We start from the raw sequence: 15324 nt of genomic DNA on the forward strand, positions 1-15324 counted from the left end.
ATCTATTTTATTATACAGTACAGTGTTTGTGTGTAGAGGTGTAATAATAAATTCAAATTATCACCGCGCCGCTGTGCCTACACAAACACACAAAAACACACAAGCAGAGTGAAGTCACAGGCTATATACTGTATAATTATATCGTTGCTGTCAGGCCGAAACCTTGCATATCCATATTTCATTTTGTTATGTTTTTTTTTATTAAATGAATGCCCTGTTTGTCATGCAATATTTTGGACATACAAGTTTTCAACCAGACAGCAACTATATATAATATCATTTTTACGTGACCATTTACCCTGTTGTTTACACACTACCATACACACTATAGTGGCAGACTAATAGTCCCAGAGTCCCTGCTGATGGCACGTACTGTATTATTTGCGGAACCCACCCACTTGTCCCACTGTTGATGGCAGACCTTTCCTTTGGCGGACGAGAACAGGGCCTGAATTGTCTCAAAGCCCTGTGATAAGTAAGTTCATCCATACAAATCACCAGTGAAGGCTGCCTTCCATAGCTCGCCCGCAAAGGCCCAGCCTAATCCCTTATTATTAACGACAAGTCTCTTCAACTGGCATACCTGCTAATATTTCTGGTAGCACTCAGGGTCTGCAGATACAGTCGAAATCCAGCCCCGCGGGTCATTCGATACGGAGAGACGGCTCCCTCCAGCCCCGGCACAGGAAATTCGAGCCGCCTTTGAAGATCGCTGTTTTCCATATTGCTAATGAAATCCAGGCAAGCGAGAGGAATCCTAATGGCAAACCGGCCGCAGACTCCACGTGTGCCGACGGATGCCAGACCCCGGTATCAGTACCGGCATCCGACCGCGCGGCCCGCAGAGCAGAGAGGCAGCGACTATCCATCATTTTTCTCAGCGATTATTTTATCGAATAACATTATGGATTAATTGAATAATCGAGATCTCACAAAAAAACAATGCAACGCAATGACCAAAACAGAGATTGATTATTAATTGATTATTTTATAAAAAAGAAATATAATTGATTCAATCCATTAGTTCGATTAACGGCCCATTGATCACTGACTAATTGAATTATACTTTAGTGACGGTCCGAAGCGGACCACTCAGAGTCCTTAGACATGCTGCGTAATATTTGGACGCTTTAGAATACAACTTATATCAGGTTTGTTTTTATGTCTGTGAACATGTCAACTCACTAGTGATAGGCCGAAGAGGCTTATTGTCGGTATCATCCGAGAACGTGGGACTCTATCCCCGATACGACGCACTAGACCCCTGGAGCGCCACACCCACCCCCAGTACTTACCGCACGACTTGCCCCACCCAAGCCGTGCTACTCATACGCTGAGTTGGCGGTGCCCGGGATCAAACCCATGGTCCAAAGACGAGAGCTCTACCGACTGAGCTACCCGGCGACATAGATACTTAGTTGACCAGGGTCCTCCAGGCCTCTACTCTAATACTACTCATTGTTTCCCTCTACATCAAATATCTTCACTGAAGATTGCTCATCTACAAGCTGAACTATTTTTACAGAGTGTTATATAGACTTTAGGGTTGGTGGTTCATTGTGGGTAATTTACAAAACTGCAGTAAACAAAAGTGCACATCAACATCAAGTGTCAATGTAAAAATCACACCCAGTGTGAAGTGGGCGGTGTGTGGTCACTTTAACTCACTTTAAAAAAAGGATAGTCCTTTTTTTAAAGTCCATACTGCTATTCATAGGGCTGCACGTCATGTGTTTCGCTAGCCAATCACAGTCCTGAATTTGCAAAGTCAGCCAATCACATTACAGCTAGTGGTGATGACACTAGCTGTAATGTGATTGGCTGACTTTGCAAAAGTATCGATTTGCATTCACAATGGAAGGGTTAGGGGGTACACACATTTTTTGGTCGGTGTCCAGTGAACCAAAAAATGGTTCACTGTTCAGCGCTCAGGGTTTTGTAGTGTGTGGGTTCAGGACACTGTCTGTATCACGAGGACATACTAACCGTCATGAGAGTCTTTCACGTTCTTTCTTCCACCCTGATCATCCTGTCCTTGTCTGGTTCAACAAGGCTTTGTGGGTCTTCTGAGTGTTCTGTCATTACTCTGTGTACTCTCTCTGTCTCTCTGTCTCTGTCTCTCTCTCTGTCTCTCTCTCTCTCTCTCTCTCTCTCTCTCTCTCTCTGACTGTGTCATTGTCTCGTTTTTCATGTTTCATGTTTGTCTCTGTCCGATTTCTCTTCTCTTCCCTCTTCTCCCTCTCTCCGCCTGCTTCTTTTTTCTTTCTCTTCTTCTTCTTCTTCCTCATTCCCTCCCTCCCTCCATCCGTCCAACCCTCCTTTTCACCATAGAGAAGAGGAAGAAGAGGAGGAGGAGGAGGAGGAGGAGGAGGAGGAGGAGGGAGAGGAGGACGATGATGATGAGGGAGAGGCAGAGGAGGAGGAGAGTGTTCCGGTCTCTGAGTCCTCTATGCAGGGCGCTCACTGCAGGTATTCTATAGGCTCCACTGGTTTCCCCTCCAGTGACCACATAGACAGTAACATCCGGAGTGTTAGTCTAACTGTGAGCAGGGTTGCCAGATCTGCTTATTATAATTCCCCCGCAAGATTGCATTTGAAAATAGCCGATCTACAAGCTCACAACGCGTCGCATCGCGACGCGTTGTGAGCTTGTAGATCTGCTATTTTCAAATAGCTGGTTTTCCTAGGCCTGGTTGCTTGTTTCTCTCACAGAATCTGGCAACACTGACTGCGAGAGTGTGACCAGACTAAAAGTGTCTGAAAGCCCCGCTAGTGGGCCCCCTGGGGGGGCCACAGTGGTCCTTACACCCAACCACACCAAAGCGATTTGAACTGGGAGCTCTCACGCTCTCTCTCTCTAGCGGGGCTGAAAATCCAAACAATAAAAAGGACAATGTTACATTTATAGTTTGGCCCAAAGTGGTGGTGGTGGTGGGGGCGTTAACACGTATTGTAAACAACAGCAAAAGCTTAAAAGGTGAAATAAAATAAAGTTGGTAAGTAGTCTTGGGAACCAGTGGTTCCCGAGTCTCTTGTCTCTGTAGCGTGAGGCAGCTGGATGTACATGTACTGTACACCCCCTGGACATGACGCTAGTACTGTATATGTCACAGGGACGATACCAGAACAAAGCGGGGCTCGCAACTCACTGGGTTGAATGCATTCAAAGCATTCTTCCGGTCTTTTTCAAGTTATACTTGAAAAAGACCGGAAGGGTCGAAACGTCGTATATCTGCTGTTTGTCACAAATAAATACAAAAAAAACTTTGGAGCGTTCAGCAAGTGAGTTGCGAAGTCAGTTTGTTCATTATATTTCTGTTCTTACAGTTTGGCTCAGCACCAAGGAACGGAGGATGTGCGTTATTTGTTTTTCTGCAGGGACAATACCCCCCCGATCCAACCCTTGATGCTGAGTGCCAAGCAGGGAGGCATTAGGTGCCATTTTTATAGCATGACTCGGCTGGGGATTGACACTCTAACCACAAGGCCACGAGCTGGTATGAATAAAATAAAGCGCCATTATTAAAAAGTCACTACAAACCGTAAGTGTCACGCTACAGGAAAGGCATTTGGGTCACCAAACACTCTAGGGATATGTCCCTGTAATCTGCTGCCTATTAGATATCTGTGGGACATCTTGTGCGCCAAAGTTGACATTTCTACCTGAGGTTGGCGCTAGAGGAAAGGCCATGGGGGACACTCTGAATGAACGTGAAACAGCAAATTCCACGACAATCCAGCCAGAAGTATTTTAAATAATGTTGTTTTGGAGTAAAGTGGTCGACAGATGGAGCCCCTAACACTCCGGATCTTACTGGCTATAGGCTCCCTCCTGTCTTTTTTATCCAGGTCTCTTTCAAGTTTCAAACCTAAAACGATGACCTTTCCCTGTACTCTTGTCCCCTCTTGTTTTTTTCCGTCCCTACACCTCACTTGTCCTCCCCTGTATAGCGCCGCCGTCCCGGCCGTAGCGGACGCCTCTAGTGTGTGTTTGACTTTTAAATGTATGGCCAACCTCCTCCCTCAAGCCAGAGGCCCCGAGGAAGAGGGAGAGCGTGCGGACGGCGGCTCCGAGCCGCCCGGCCCGCCCGCCGGCGCCCCCGTGTCCGTCCCGCCCAGGCACAGCGGGGCCTTGAGCCCCCACGCCCTTCTTCTTGTCTCCCCCCTCCGACAACCTGGCCGTGTCTCGGCAGCTCTCTCTTCCAGGAGAGCGCCCCCCCCTGGCCCCTCTCCCCGCCACCGCCCCTCCGAAGCCTCCTCTTCCTCCTCCTCCTCCTCCTCCACCTTCCCCTTCTTCTCCCCCCTGGCCTCCTCCTCCCCCCCTCCCCCCATCCCTCCTCCATCCCATCCTCCCTCTCCTCCCCTCCCCCCCTGCTTGGACCAGGGCCCGGTGTCCGTGTCTGGGGCCCAGAGGGGAGAGACCGCGGGCCGGGACGGAGAGAGGCGGCTCTTCAGGTAGAGAGCAGGACCTCCGGTTCACATGCTAGTACAGTGGCTGGTTTCTCAACGTCCGGGGGGTCCGGGTGGGACCAACCGGCGGTCCAAACGGAACCCCTTACGGGTCTGTAACTCCGAGAGTGTACAGATGGAACTATAGGACCGTTTGCTGATATAACACTCTCTGAGTTAAGTGAGCACTCAAAGACCTTCATTTGATACAATTTGGTTTAATCTCTTGGACCCCAATCTGCACTGGGAACCCACCAAAAAAAAAAGCTTTGCTCACTCACTTTATTGTGCGCAACCTGGCCACAGCGGGACGTCCGAGAACACATTTTTATTTTGGCGATCGGAGCATCCGTGTGTGTGGGCGTGGCCAGTAAGAACGGCTGCATCCCTATGCTTGCGTGCCTGATGGGTTTCAAGCGCGAGTGCGTGTACAGACCTCATAAGCGTCCCTTTGGACCCCTAGTGGTCCCCGGACCGGACTTTGAGAACCAGTGACTTACAGTACACCTATTGCATCCCCCTCCCCCCGTTAAGACACTCTCCCACCTCCCCCCCCTCACTGTCTGCGTCTCTGTGTGTGTGTGTGTCTCTGATATTTGTACTTTACAGTTGAAGTAATGGATATATGAACACCTTGCTTTACCCTGCTGGGCGTCTAAGCTTTGTGTCACGTCGCATGCATGTGTCGTCGTTATTTTGCAAGAAAGCCTTTGTTGTCCCATTTAAAACAGTTTATCCTTTGCCTTTTAGAACCCTTAAGAGAAACTCGTCAGACATTGTTTTTCTTTGTCTTGTGATCTCTGAAGTCACACAGACGGAGGGCGTCGGAAGTTCTCCAACAAAGACGTATCATTTCCTTTAGCTCGGCTCCTGGAAGCCCAGAGGTTTTTTGGGGGTTTTTTTTCGAAGGAGAACAGTACATTTCGCTGACATTTACTGCTCATCTGCCTTTCATTGTGGCATTGCGCTGCAGTTAATCCAAGACAAGTCCATAAATAAATTCCAAGTATAAAGGGCAGCATAATTCACATTTTGAGTGCCTCTTTAGATGTCCATGTTACGGCGTAGCAGAACTGTTGCAATAGAGACCGGAGAATGGAAAGTGGGCCAAAACGTTGGACCTGGCACCCGCACTATAGCTCAAGCATGCATCCCTGATCCCATCTCGGAATAAAGTGATCCTCACGCAGTATGTCGAGGGCAGGAGGAACGCGAGCCAAGGAAAGCTACTTAAACAGTCAGCTTTATGAGGATTTACAAATACTTAGTATATCAGGTTTTTTTGTCGAGAATGCGCCACGTTTTTAGTGAGATTGACAAACAGAAATAATTGCCTTTGCTTCCGTCTGATTCGTCGTCAAAGCTATCCTGAAAACCCCCTCCTACCTCCACCCAGAGTCCCACTCCCTCGTCTCTGTGTGACTGATATACTTGTATATTCTTTCTTTTGGACGAGGCTAACCCAACCCTGTCCCCTGTCTGTCTGTCTCTCTCTCTCTCTTTGTTTCCTCACTATGCTGTCTCTCTGCAGTCTCTCGGCTGTCTCACATACATCTTACACCACAGCTAGAAAGCCCTGCTGGGCTGAAAGGTAAGACCAGCAGGACCATCAGCACAGCCTTGTTATTGAACTTCTTTCCTGGAGTTTTTTTGTTTGAATAATGTAGAGCAGAGTCTCACCGACCCCAATTTGGGTCACGGACAAACAGAAAAGATTCATTTTTGTTGTTGTTGTAAAAAAAAATAACAGATCTACAGGCTCACTATGCGTCACGACTCTGTGACACGTTGTGATGTTGTAGATACGGTAAGCTGTTGAAATAGTCTTGGCTTGAAATTGTGATGAATTCATAATGTATTTTGCTACGTTTGGGTCCTGGGGAGACTAGACACCAATTCCTCTTTTGGGTCTCGAGCTCTAAAGCGTTTTGGAACCCCTGATTCAGAGGCAATGCATCATGGGAACCCCTGGTGCAATGCATCAGTAATGATGAAAGCTCTGATTCAGATGTCAGCTGTTCCGTGGCGAAATATGCATGGTTCATTCAACATAGCCTCTATTCTTTGCTGTCGGGCAGAAACCTCATAGCTATATTTAAACTTTTTGTGTTTTTACGTTAATTACTGCCCTACTTGATCATAATACAGCCGGCGTCACACAAAAGTATCAGAAATAGCAGATCTGCAAGCTCGAAACGCGGCACGATGCGACACGCTTTGAGCTTGTATTGTTTGCTCTTTTTGAATTTGAATCCCGAAAAGTAACAGTTTTGGACATAATGAGGTTTCCACCCCGACAGTTATAAAAACACGCTGTGAAGAAAAAGGTCAACATGTGAATGATCGCCTTGTTGAATCCCTGCCGTCGCCCTGCTGTTTGCATGGCCGTATAGCATCTTTCATTAGCTCCACAGTCGCTGACAGACACTGACAGGGATGCTGAGCATGTCACCTTCACAGGGACCACCTTCACAGGGGACCACCCAGCCAGGGTGCTTGGCATGGTTTACCTGGCAGGGTCGTCATTTATTACATGAAGGTAACGCTATACCGAATGACACGCCATGAAGGTCATTCACAAGAGTTAGTTCTGTCCTCTGGCTTAACCCATTAAGACCAGGAACGCATCTGTGTGTCATTTTTTTTCATTTCTTTGGCTATTCAAAAATAGCAGATCTACAAGCTCATAGCGCGGCACCGAGTGCCGCGCTATGAGCTTGTATATCTGCTATTTTTTTGAAAAATCGTGAAAATTCGTTGCAAAATCTTGGATTGTATATTTTTTTAAGCGAACGTTTGTAAGATATTTAGTTCCAGGAACCCCCAGAAGCAAAGATTTGAGTTACAAATGTCCGCAAAAAAAATAAAAGATAAATAAAATGTTTGCACAACTTTTCATGATTTTTCAAAAATAGCAGATCTGCTATTTTTGAATAGCCCAAAGAAATCTAAAAATGACACAGATGCGTTCCAGGTCTTAATGGGCATTAAAGGTCCACTGGGTCATTGGTTAACAACAACACGCACGTTATCCAATACATGGACGTTCCCCTGGTCTGACATTGGGAAAACAAGACTATCAGGAGAAAACAAAAGCTTTTAGGTTTTTGTTTTTATTTGTTTTTATTTTCCTTTCCTTTAATAGAATCAGTGGCAGTGGCTCCCCATACCCCGGCAGGCACCAGGGTATGTCCAGTGCTCCCGCCACGCCCATCACCCATCATCGCTTTGCCAGTTCATCCGCTCCTACTACGCCAGACGCCAAGCCCGACAGGTCAGCTCGCAAGAAGATCTTTTAGTCATTTTTAAGACCTTAAAATGACCAAAAGGTGCAGCAGAGTGAGACAGGAAGGGAGGGGAAGGGTGTGACAACATGAAACACAGATCCTGAGCCAAGTATGAACCCAAGGACGTCAAACGTTACGCGCTCAGCGCTAAAACTGAATTAGATCATATCAGAATTATACAAATGACATTAAAACAGGGCGCTCGGGTGGTGCAGTGCCTGGCCTACCACTGTGGCGGTTGTGGGTTCGAATCCACCGCGGTGCATCTGGCTTTGTCGAGAATCTATATGAACACAGCTGTCCTGTGTTTCGAGGGGGACGGTGATAATTGTCACTGCGCGTAATCCTACGGGCTGGGGGGGGCTGTCAGCAGGGAGCGTTGGACGGGATGAGTAGGTCGAAGGCTCTACGTCCTCCCGGTGGGGGCTCCTCACTGGCAGGTGAGTCAGTAGGATACAACAGCAGTGACAACACAGCAAGTGTGCGTGGGGAGGAATTAATTGGTATAATGACTAAATTGGAGAGAAAAAAGGTGTAAAAAGCACAACAAAAATTATAATTATACAAATTAACCCATTGAGACCTGGAACGCATCTGTGTCATTTTACATTTCTTTGGCTATTCAAAAATAGCAGATATACAAGCTCATAGCGTGGCACCGAGTGCCACGCTATGAGCTTGAAGATCTGCTATTTTTGAAAAAAGTTAGGATTGCGATTTTTTTAAACAATCGCCTCAGGTCTTAATGGGTTAAATTAAACAAAAATAGCCGATATAGAAGCTCACAATGTTTGAACATCTTGGGTTCAAATGTCGTCACAACCCCGTCCTTTTCTTTCCCGTCAAAGCAAACGTAACGTTGAAACCGGAGAAAACATACTGACGGGTTTGTTTTGTCTCAGACCTTCTCTAGGAGGTCTGCTCACCTCCTCCTACAGACAGCACCAGGAGTCGCTCGCCGCCGAGAGAGAGAGGAGGCGCTCGGAGAGAGAGGAGCGCCTGCAGAGGATCGAGAGGGAAGAAAGGAACCGCTTCAAGTAAGTCCAAAACGCTCCAAAGTCCAAATGTCGTCAATCATCTTTTATCTCGTTGTGCTTCTGTTCGCCCTGAGCGAGGAACCAGAAGTATAGTGATGATTCCATTCACCTGGCATGCTGGAACAGCTCTTAAAACGTAAAAACCTAAACCAACTCAATATTGTCTTTTTTTGTTGTGCTACAGAACATTATCGTCATATCGACATATGTCCAAAACTGTTACTTTTCAGGATTCATATTCAAAAATAGCAAAAGTAGCAGATCTACAAGCTCAAAGCGTGTTGCTTTGCGGCGTTTCGAGCTTGCGGATCTGCTACTTTTGATAATTTGGTGTGACTGCAGTATGATCAAGTAGGGCATTCATTGACAACAACGATGTCTTCCTATATTAAAATGCCTTTGTGGGACAGTGGACAGTGGACCGTGGGTGGGTGTCACAACATGGCCATATATGGAGACAACTTTAAACTAATAGGCCGCGTAGCGGCATGAACATCTATTTTGTATTGAAACCATTCACTTTCCCCAAATGACATAGGACAGGACTAGCTTTGTTTTTAATATAGTGACAAAATGTGTTTGTGTGCTTGAGTGTGATTCTGAGACCTACAATGAGAGTGAATGACAGATAGACACATGTGATAGACAGATAGACACATGGGATAGACAACACCTGGACTTACATCATGACAAGGTAGTTACTGATACAACCAGAGAGCCCTACCAAAGTTAAACATCACTTTTTACTCTTCTGCCCCCCCCCCCTCTCTCTCTCTCTCTCTCTCTCTCTCTCTGTCTCTCTCTCTCTCTCTCTCTCTCCAAAAAATATAAATGTATGTTCAATCAATCCATTAATTATACATGTAGCCTTTCTAGAATAAAGACATCATGTAAACAGAGATGTCTTAACTTACCAAAAGAATTACACACCAGCTGTGCTCTTCGCTGTTATAAAATGTACATAATATGAACAAAGAACTTAATATATGAACGTTCTGTTTCTCTCTCTCTCTCTCTCTCTCTCTCTCTCTCTCTCTCTCAGTCGAGACTATGTGGACAAGAGGGAAGAGAACCGACACGCCAGAGAAGAGAGGTGAGACTGCTGTAATCTCCAACGTGGGGGGTGGGTGTGTGTGTGTGTGTGTGGGGGGGGGGGGGGGGGATCACCACGGTGTTGCAACAGTGAACGCTGAGGCCCATAAAAAACCTTAGAGAAGTGTGTAAACGCTTTGATATGTTATTTATAAATGGGTAGCAGATGTGTGGGTGCACGTTGCACCCACGCAGCCTGAGGGCTGAGTTATAGGTGTCTGTGGGCCCCTCCAGGCCTGCTCGACATTAAGACGTCCCCCATCACCACCACACAGAGGTGTGTAATTGCATTTTGGGATGGATCCGGTCCAGATAACGAGGGCGCGCGCGCGTGTGTGTGTGTGTGTGTGTGTGTGTGTGTGTGTGTGTGTGTGTGTGTGTGTGTGTGTGTGTGTGTGTGTGTGTGTGTGTGTGTGTGTGTGTGTGTGTGTGTGTGTGTGTGTGTGTGTGTGTGTGTGTGTGTAACCTTTTAGATGTGTGATATATCACCTTTTTTTCCAGTCCTGGGATTTTCATTTATTATTATTTTCATCTATATTAAACATACATCTCACTAAGACACTTACGTTCTCAACGTGGCGTTCCCACGTTCTCAACGTGGGGTCCGAGGACCCCCAAGGGTCCTAGAGCAGGTTCCAGGGGGACCCCAGCTGAATGATTGATTGATTGATTGATTGATTGATTGATTGATTGATTGATTGATCGGGCCCAAATGGACCCTTTTGGGTCTCTAACTCTGTTTCGTTCCAGTAAAGGAGTAGTTCACCCCAAAAAAATACTTGTTCTATCAATTACACACCCCATGAAGCATCGAATTCATGGAGATTTTTTGGGGTGAACTACTCCTTTAACTCTCAGCTGTCGGCTGGCAGAGGCATAAAAGTGTTAAATGAAAAAGGCTAACACATGTTTGTATGTCTGGACGCAGGGTGCAGTCCCCGCTGACAGAGGATGAACTCCCCACCTTAAAGACGTCCTCCGTCCCTCTCCTCTCCTGCAGGTACAAGACGGTGGAGAGGCTGGCCGGCGAGGAGTTTGATAGGGAGGCGCGCAGCGGCAGCACCGCCGCCAGAGCCCCCGCCGCCAGCAGGGGGCGCACGGAGATCACCCTGTGCCTGAGCCCCACCCCGTCCAGTCGCTCGGCCTCCCGCTGCACCACGCCCTCCTCGGTGGTCTCGCAGGAGGACACGGTCGCCGCCCCGCCCCCGACGTTAGGTACAGTTTTACAGTTGACCATGTACGCATAGAGCACCGGAGTCCTGACGTCACTGCCGCTAGACGGCGCTGTCCCCCTGGTTTGTGGCTTTATTTTTAGTGTTGATATCCCCATAGGGCAGTGGTTTTCAACCAGTGGTCCGGGGACCACCAGTGGTCCTTGAGGGAGTACCAGGGGGTCCCCAGCAAAATGAGTTAATAGCGTCACAATAATTTTTAATCTTAGCTTTGGCTATTCAAAAATAGCAGATCTACAAGCTCATAGCGCGGCACCGAGTGCCGCGCTATGAGCTTGTAGATCTGCTATTTTTGAAAAACCTTGAAAAGGTGTGCATATCTTTGAATATTTATATTTTTTAAAGCGAAAATTAACTGATATCATTGCTTCTGGGCGTCCCTGGCACAAAACATTTTCAAATGGGGGTCCGCGGCCAAATGTGTATCAATTTAGGGGTCCTTGGCATGAAAAAGGTTTAAAACCACTGCCATAGGGGAATCTGGGTGATTTTACTCAATAAAAATCAGATTTTTACTCAAATTACTTAACATGGATATGAAGCATCGACTGGAGGTGGAAATGGACACTTTTACCCAAAGAGTAACACAATAAACGCTAGAAACGAGTCAAACGACCCAAAGACTACATTTCCCATGAACGAGGCTGCAGTAGGGACAGTGAACTCAGAGCCGGAAGTGTAATTCTTGAGACTTTTATGGCAGGAATAATTCCATTTTCGCCAGAAACAGGCTGTGTCAAATATGATTATATGAATGAATATCATAAATGATGCAGAGCCACCCCCCTGACAGACATGTCGGGGTGGTGTGTTTATGTTTGGAACGCAGTTCTTATATGACGTGATCTAAGATTTCTCTATGGGGACATCAACACAAACAATAAAGCCACAAACCAGGGGGACAGCGCCCTCTAGCGGCAGTGACGTCGGACTTCGGTGCTGTATTTAGCAGACGCTCTTAAACCAGAGCGATTTACGGTAAGCAAGGGAAACACGAGGTAATACATCAAATGCATAGAGACAGCGCAGTGCCTCAGTAATCTAGGATCATAGGTAAACCAATAACCTAGCATCAGTCTAAACAGTCTAATATCCAAAAAACGAAATCATCTGTACATTGAAACTATACAAACTATAGGATGCCAGGTCAACAAATGAACCTGGCATCTGTCTACATAACGTTATCTAAATTCCACTTGAACCTTTGCTTAAGCCTGCAAGGTCGTCAAGGCTAGGGAAAGTGCTGCGGCATGTGCTACGGGCTAAAGTGGAGTCTGAGGTAAATACTGTTACTGTGAGGGGTTAATTTTTTTTCAGATTTTAGTAAAATAATCATTGTCTTGTCTAATTGTCTTTACAGATGACAAAAAAAGTTCTCAAAATAGCCAAAAATATCACATTGACAAGCTCACAACGCGTTGTGGTGCGATGCATTGTGAGCTTGTAGATCAGCTCTTTTTTACACTGTACCATTGTACGACAAAGTATTTAATTTCTCTACTCTGAAAGTGATACATTAAACACGGCAGATTGTACTGTGAGTGCTGTGTGTTTCCGTTAATGAAAAATTGGTCCTCTCTCCATTTTGGAAAATAAAGCAGCTAATAGCTTTAGCCATACGTTGCACATTCCACATCCACACATGGGTGGGTGGGTGGGTGGGTTGGGGGGCTATATTGGCCCGCGGAGCTGGAACTCCTGGCCAGTACCGCTGACAATATTGGCAACGAGCGTCTCTTAATGTCCACCTGTCATAGACGCTGGGTCGGGTATTAGCGCTTGGCGGGTTATTCTCGCGTTCAAATTAGAATCAGCTGGATGTTTGCTGGCAAAGGAGAGCACTCGTTGGAAAAAAATAAACTGCTTGACTGTTAACCCATTAAGACCGGGAACGCATCAGATTTTTTAGATATAACCATTATTTTATACTCTTGGCTATTCAAAAATAGCAGATATACAAGCTCGTAGCGCGGCACCGAGTGCCGCGCTACGAGCTTGTAGATCTGCTATTTTTTGAAAAATCTTGAAAATGTGTGCAAATCTCTGAATATATATATTTCAAAGCGAACATTTTGTAACTCAAATCTTTGCTTCTGGGGGGATTCTACAAATGTCTTCTAAATCCTAACTTCCTTGAAAAAAAATGTTGCTATAATCAGTGGTTCTCAAACTGTTTCATGTCAAGGACCCCCAAAATGATATGTATTTGGTCGCGGACCCCCATCTCAAAATATGTTGTTCCAGGGACCCCCAGAAGCAAAGATTTTAGTTAAAAATGTATATATATATATTCAAATATTTGCACACATTTTCACGGTTGTTTTTTCAATAATAGCAGATATACAAGCTCATAGCCGCGCTATGAGCGTGTATTATCTGCTATTTTTGAATAGCCAAAGAAATCTTAAAATGACACGGATGTGTTCCCAGTTTTAATGGGTTAAAATCCGTGTAAAAATATTTGAGAAGAAAAGCTGCTCTAGGAAAAAGTGGAGAAAAAAAAATGATTGAGTGTTTAGGCCTGTGTTGGCTTTCATACTCATGTAGTTGATTGCATAGCTTTTGGTGTGTTGCAATCCCTATGATTCATTTGCATGTGTTTATGTACGTAGTGTAGTGTAATGTACTTACATTCCTGTTCTACAAGCAGAGCAGATGGCGTTTGTCTTAACTGACCGTTTTATCTTCCATATCTTTCAATATTGTGGTTTACGCGAATAAAGCGATTACTTTGATGGCCACCTACTTCAGTTTAATTTAATAGGAAATGGTTACTTTATACAAATCTGATCGTTTGTATCGAGCCATTTCTCAACTCTTTACACTGCGGCTTAACCCATTAAGACCTGGAACGGTGTCATTTTTAGATTTGAGCTAAAAAGCATTATTTTACACTTTGGGCTATTCAAAAATAGCAGATATACAAGCTCATAGCGCGGCACCGAGTGCCGCGCTATGAGCTTGTAGATCTGCTATTTTTGAAAAATCGTGAAAATGTGTGCAAATATTCTGAATATATATATTTTTTTAAAGCAAACATTTTAATTCAAATCTTTGCTTCTGGGGGTCCCTGGAACAAAATATTTTGATGGGGGTCCGCGGCCAAATGCATATAATTTTGGGGGTCCTTGACATGAAAAAGATTGAGCACCACTGACATAGAAACATACCTTTTTCAGAAAACTGTTGAGATTTAGGAGACATGTAGAATCGGCTTCAGGTCTCAATGGGTTAACACGCACGTTTGGGTCATAAATCACCATGTACTGAGTGGTGTTTTCTACAATTAAATGACTCCCGTTGGTCCGATTTGACACATTTCATCACCTTCATTAACAACAACGGTCGCCGTCGCTGGACGCCGTTTGGACAGGAAACAACAGTGTTCCCGAGGGTCGGTCACTGAGGTTCTTAACCACTGGTCCTTGGACCATTAACCAGTTAAACCCCAGCTTCCGTATTGTGGGGGAAAGTTTCAACGCGATTGCGAGCTTGTCGATACGCGATAACAGAAAACAGAAAAGACCCCAGTATAGAGAGGGACTCCGGTTAGTGGTTAATGGTCCATGGGAAAATCTTTTTAAAATGTTTTGATGAATATCTATTGCACTTTTTGTAAAATGTATCAAAAGTCCATCAAATTTACGAGTTATGTTTTTAAACGATTATCAATTGATATAGGCTACTTTGTTGCACGCAGTGTCATGCACCAAAAACAGCTGATCTACAAGCTCACAATGTATCCCATGCCGTCCCACTCGGACAGTAGTGATCGCCCAGATAAATATCACACATGATCGCTATGGCCCGGATCGTCTGTGAGCAAGAGGTTTAATCACACTAGAGGATGATCTTGCGCGATAATCGCTCTCGATCTAGGCTTGGGTAGCGGAACCCCCCCCCCCCCCCCCCAGATTGAAATATCCCTGTTTGTCTTGTAGTGTGAGCCCTCCTTAAGTAATAAAACCGACTTCAAGATCATTAATGTTAAATATGATTTTTTTTAAAAAATGCAATAAAATATGAATGACTGAATGTTATGCCTTCATAAATACTAAATAGATGTGGGGAGGGTGGGGTGGGGTGGTCCTCGAGGATTGTTTGAATAATCTGGACCACTAGCATGTCGCCTCAGTCGGGTGGAAAACCTCATATGTCCGAAACTGTTACAGTTCTTAAGGATTTGAAGTAGAAAAAGTAGCAGATCTACAAGCTCGAAACGCGTGC

The 15324-nt window shown here is 45.5% G+C and overlaps 1 protein-coding gene across 1 annotated transcript in view; it reads left to right on the forward strand.

Moving 5' to 3' along the window:
- fhod3b (formin homology 2 domain containing 3b) overlaps nt 1-15324 on the forward strand; it is a 193667-nt gene that overhangs the window by 145649 nt on the left and 32694 nt on the right. The window contains exons 11-14 of the mRNA XM_084052364.1: nt 7595-7723; nt 8639-8773; nt 9816-9866; nt 10866-11080. Coding sequence (XP_083908490.1) covers nt 7595-7723; nt 8639-8773; nt 9816-9866; nt 10866-11080 — 530 coding nt within the window. The remainder of the gene's footprint in view (nt 1-7594; nt 7724-8638; nt 8774-9815; nt 9867-10865; nt 11081-15324) is intronic.

This window comes from Gymnoscopelus microlampas, assembly GCF_963454915.1.
Source record: "Gymnoscopelus microlampas genome assembly, chromosome: 3".
NCBI classification, from domain to species: domain Eukaryota; kingdom Metazoa; phylum Chordata; class Actinopteri; order Myctophiformes; family Myctophidae; genus Gymnoscopelus; species Gymnoscopelus microlampas.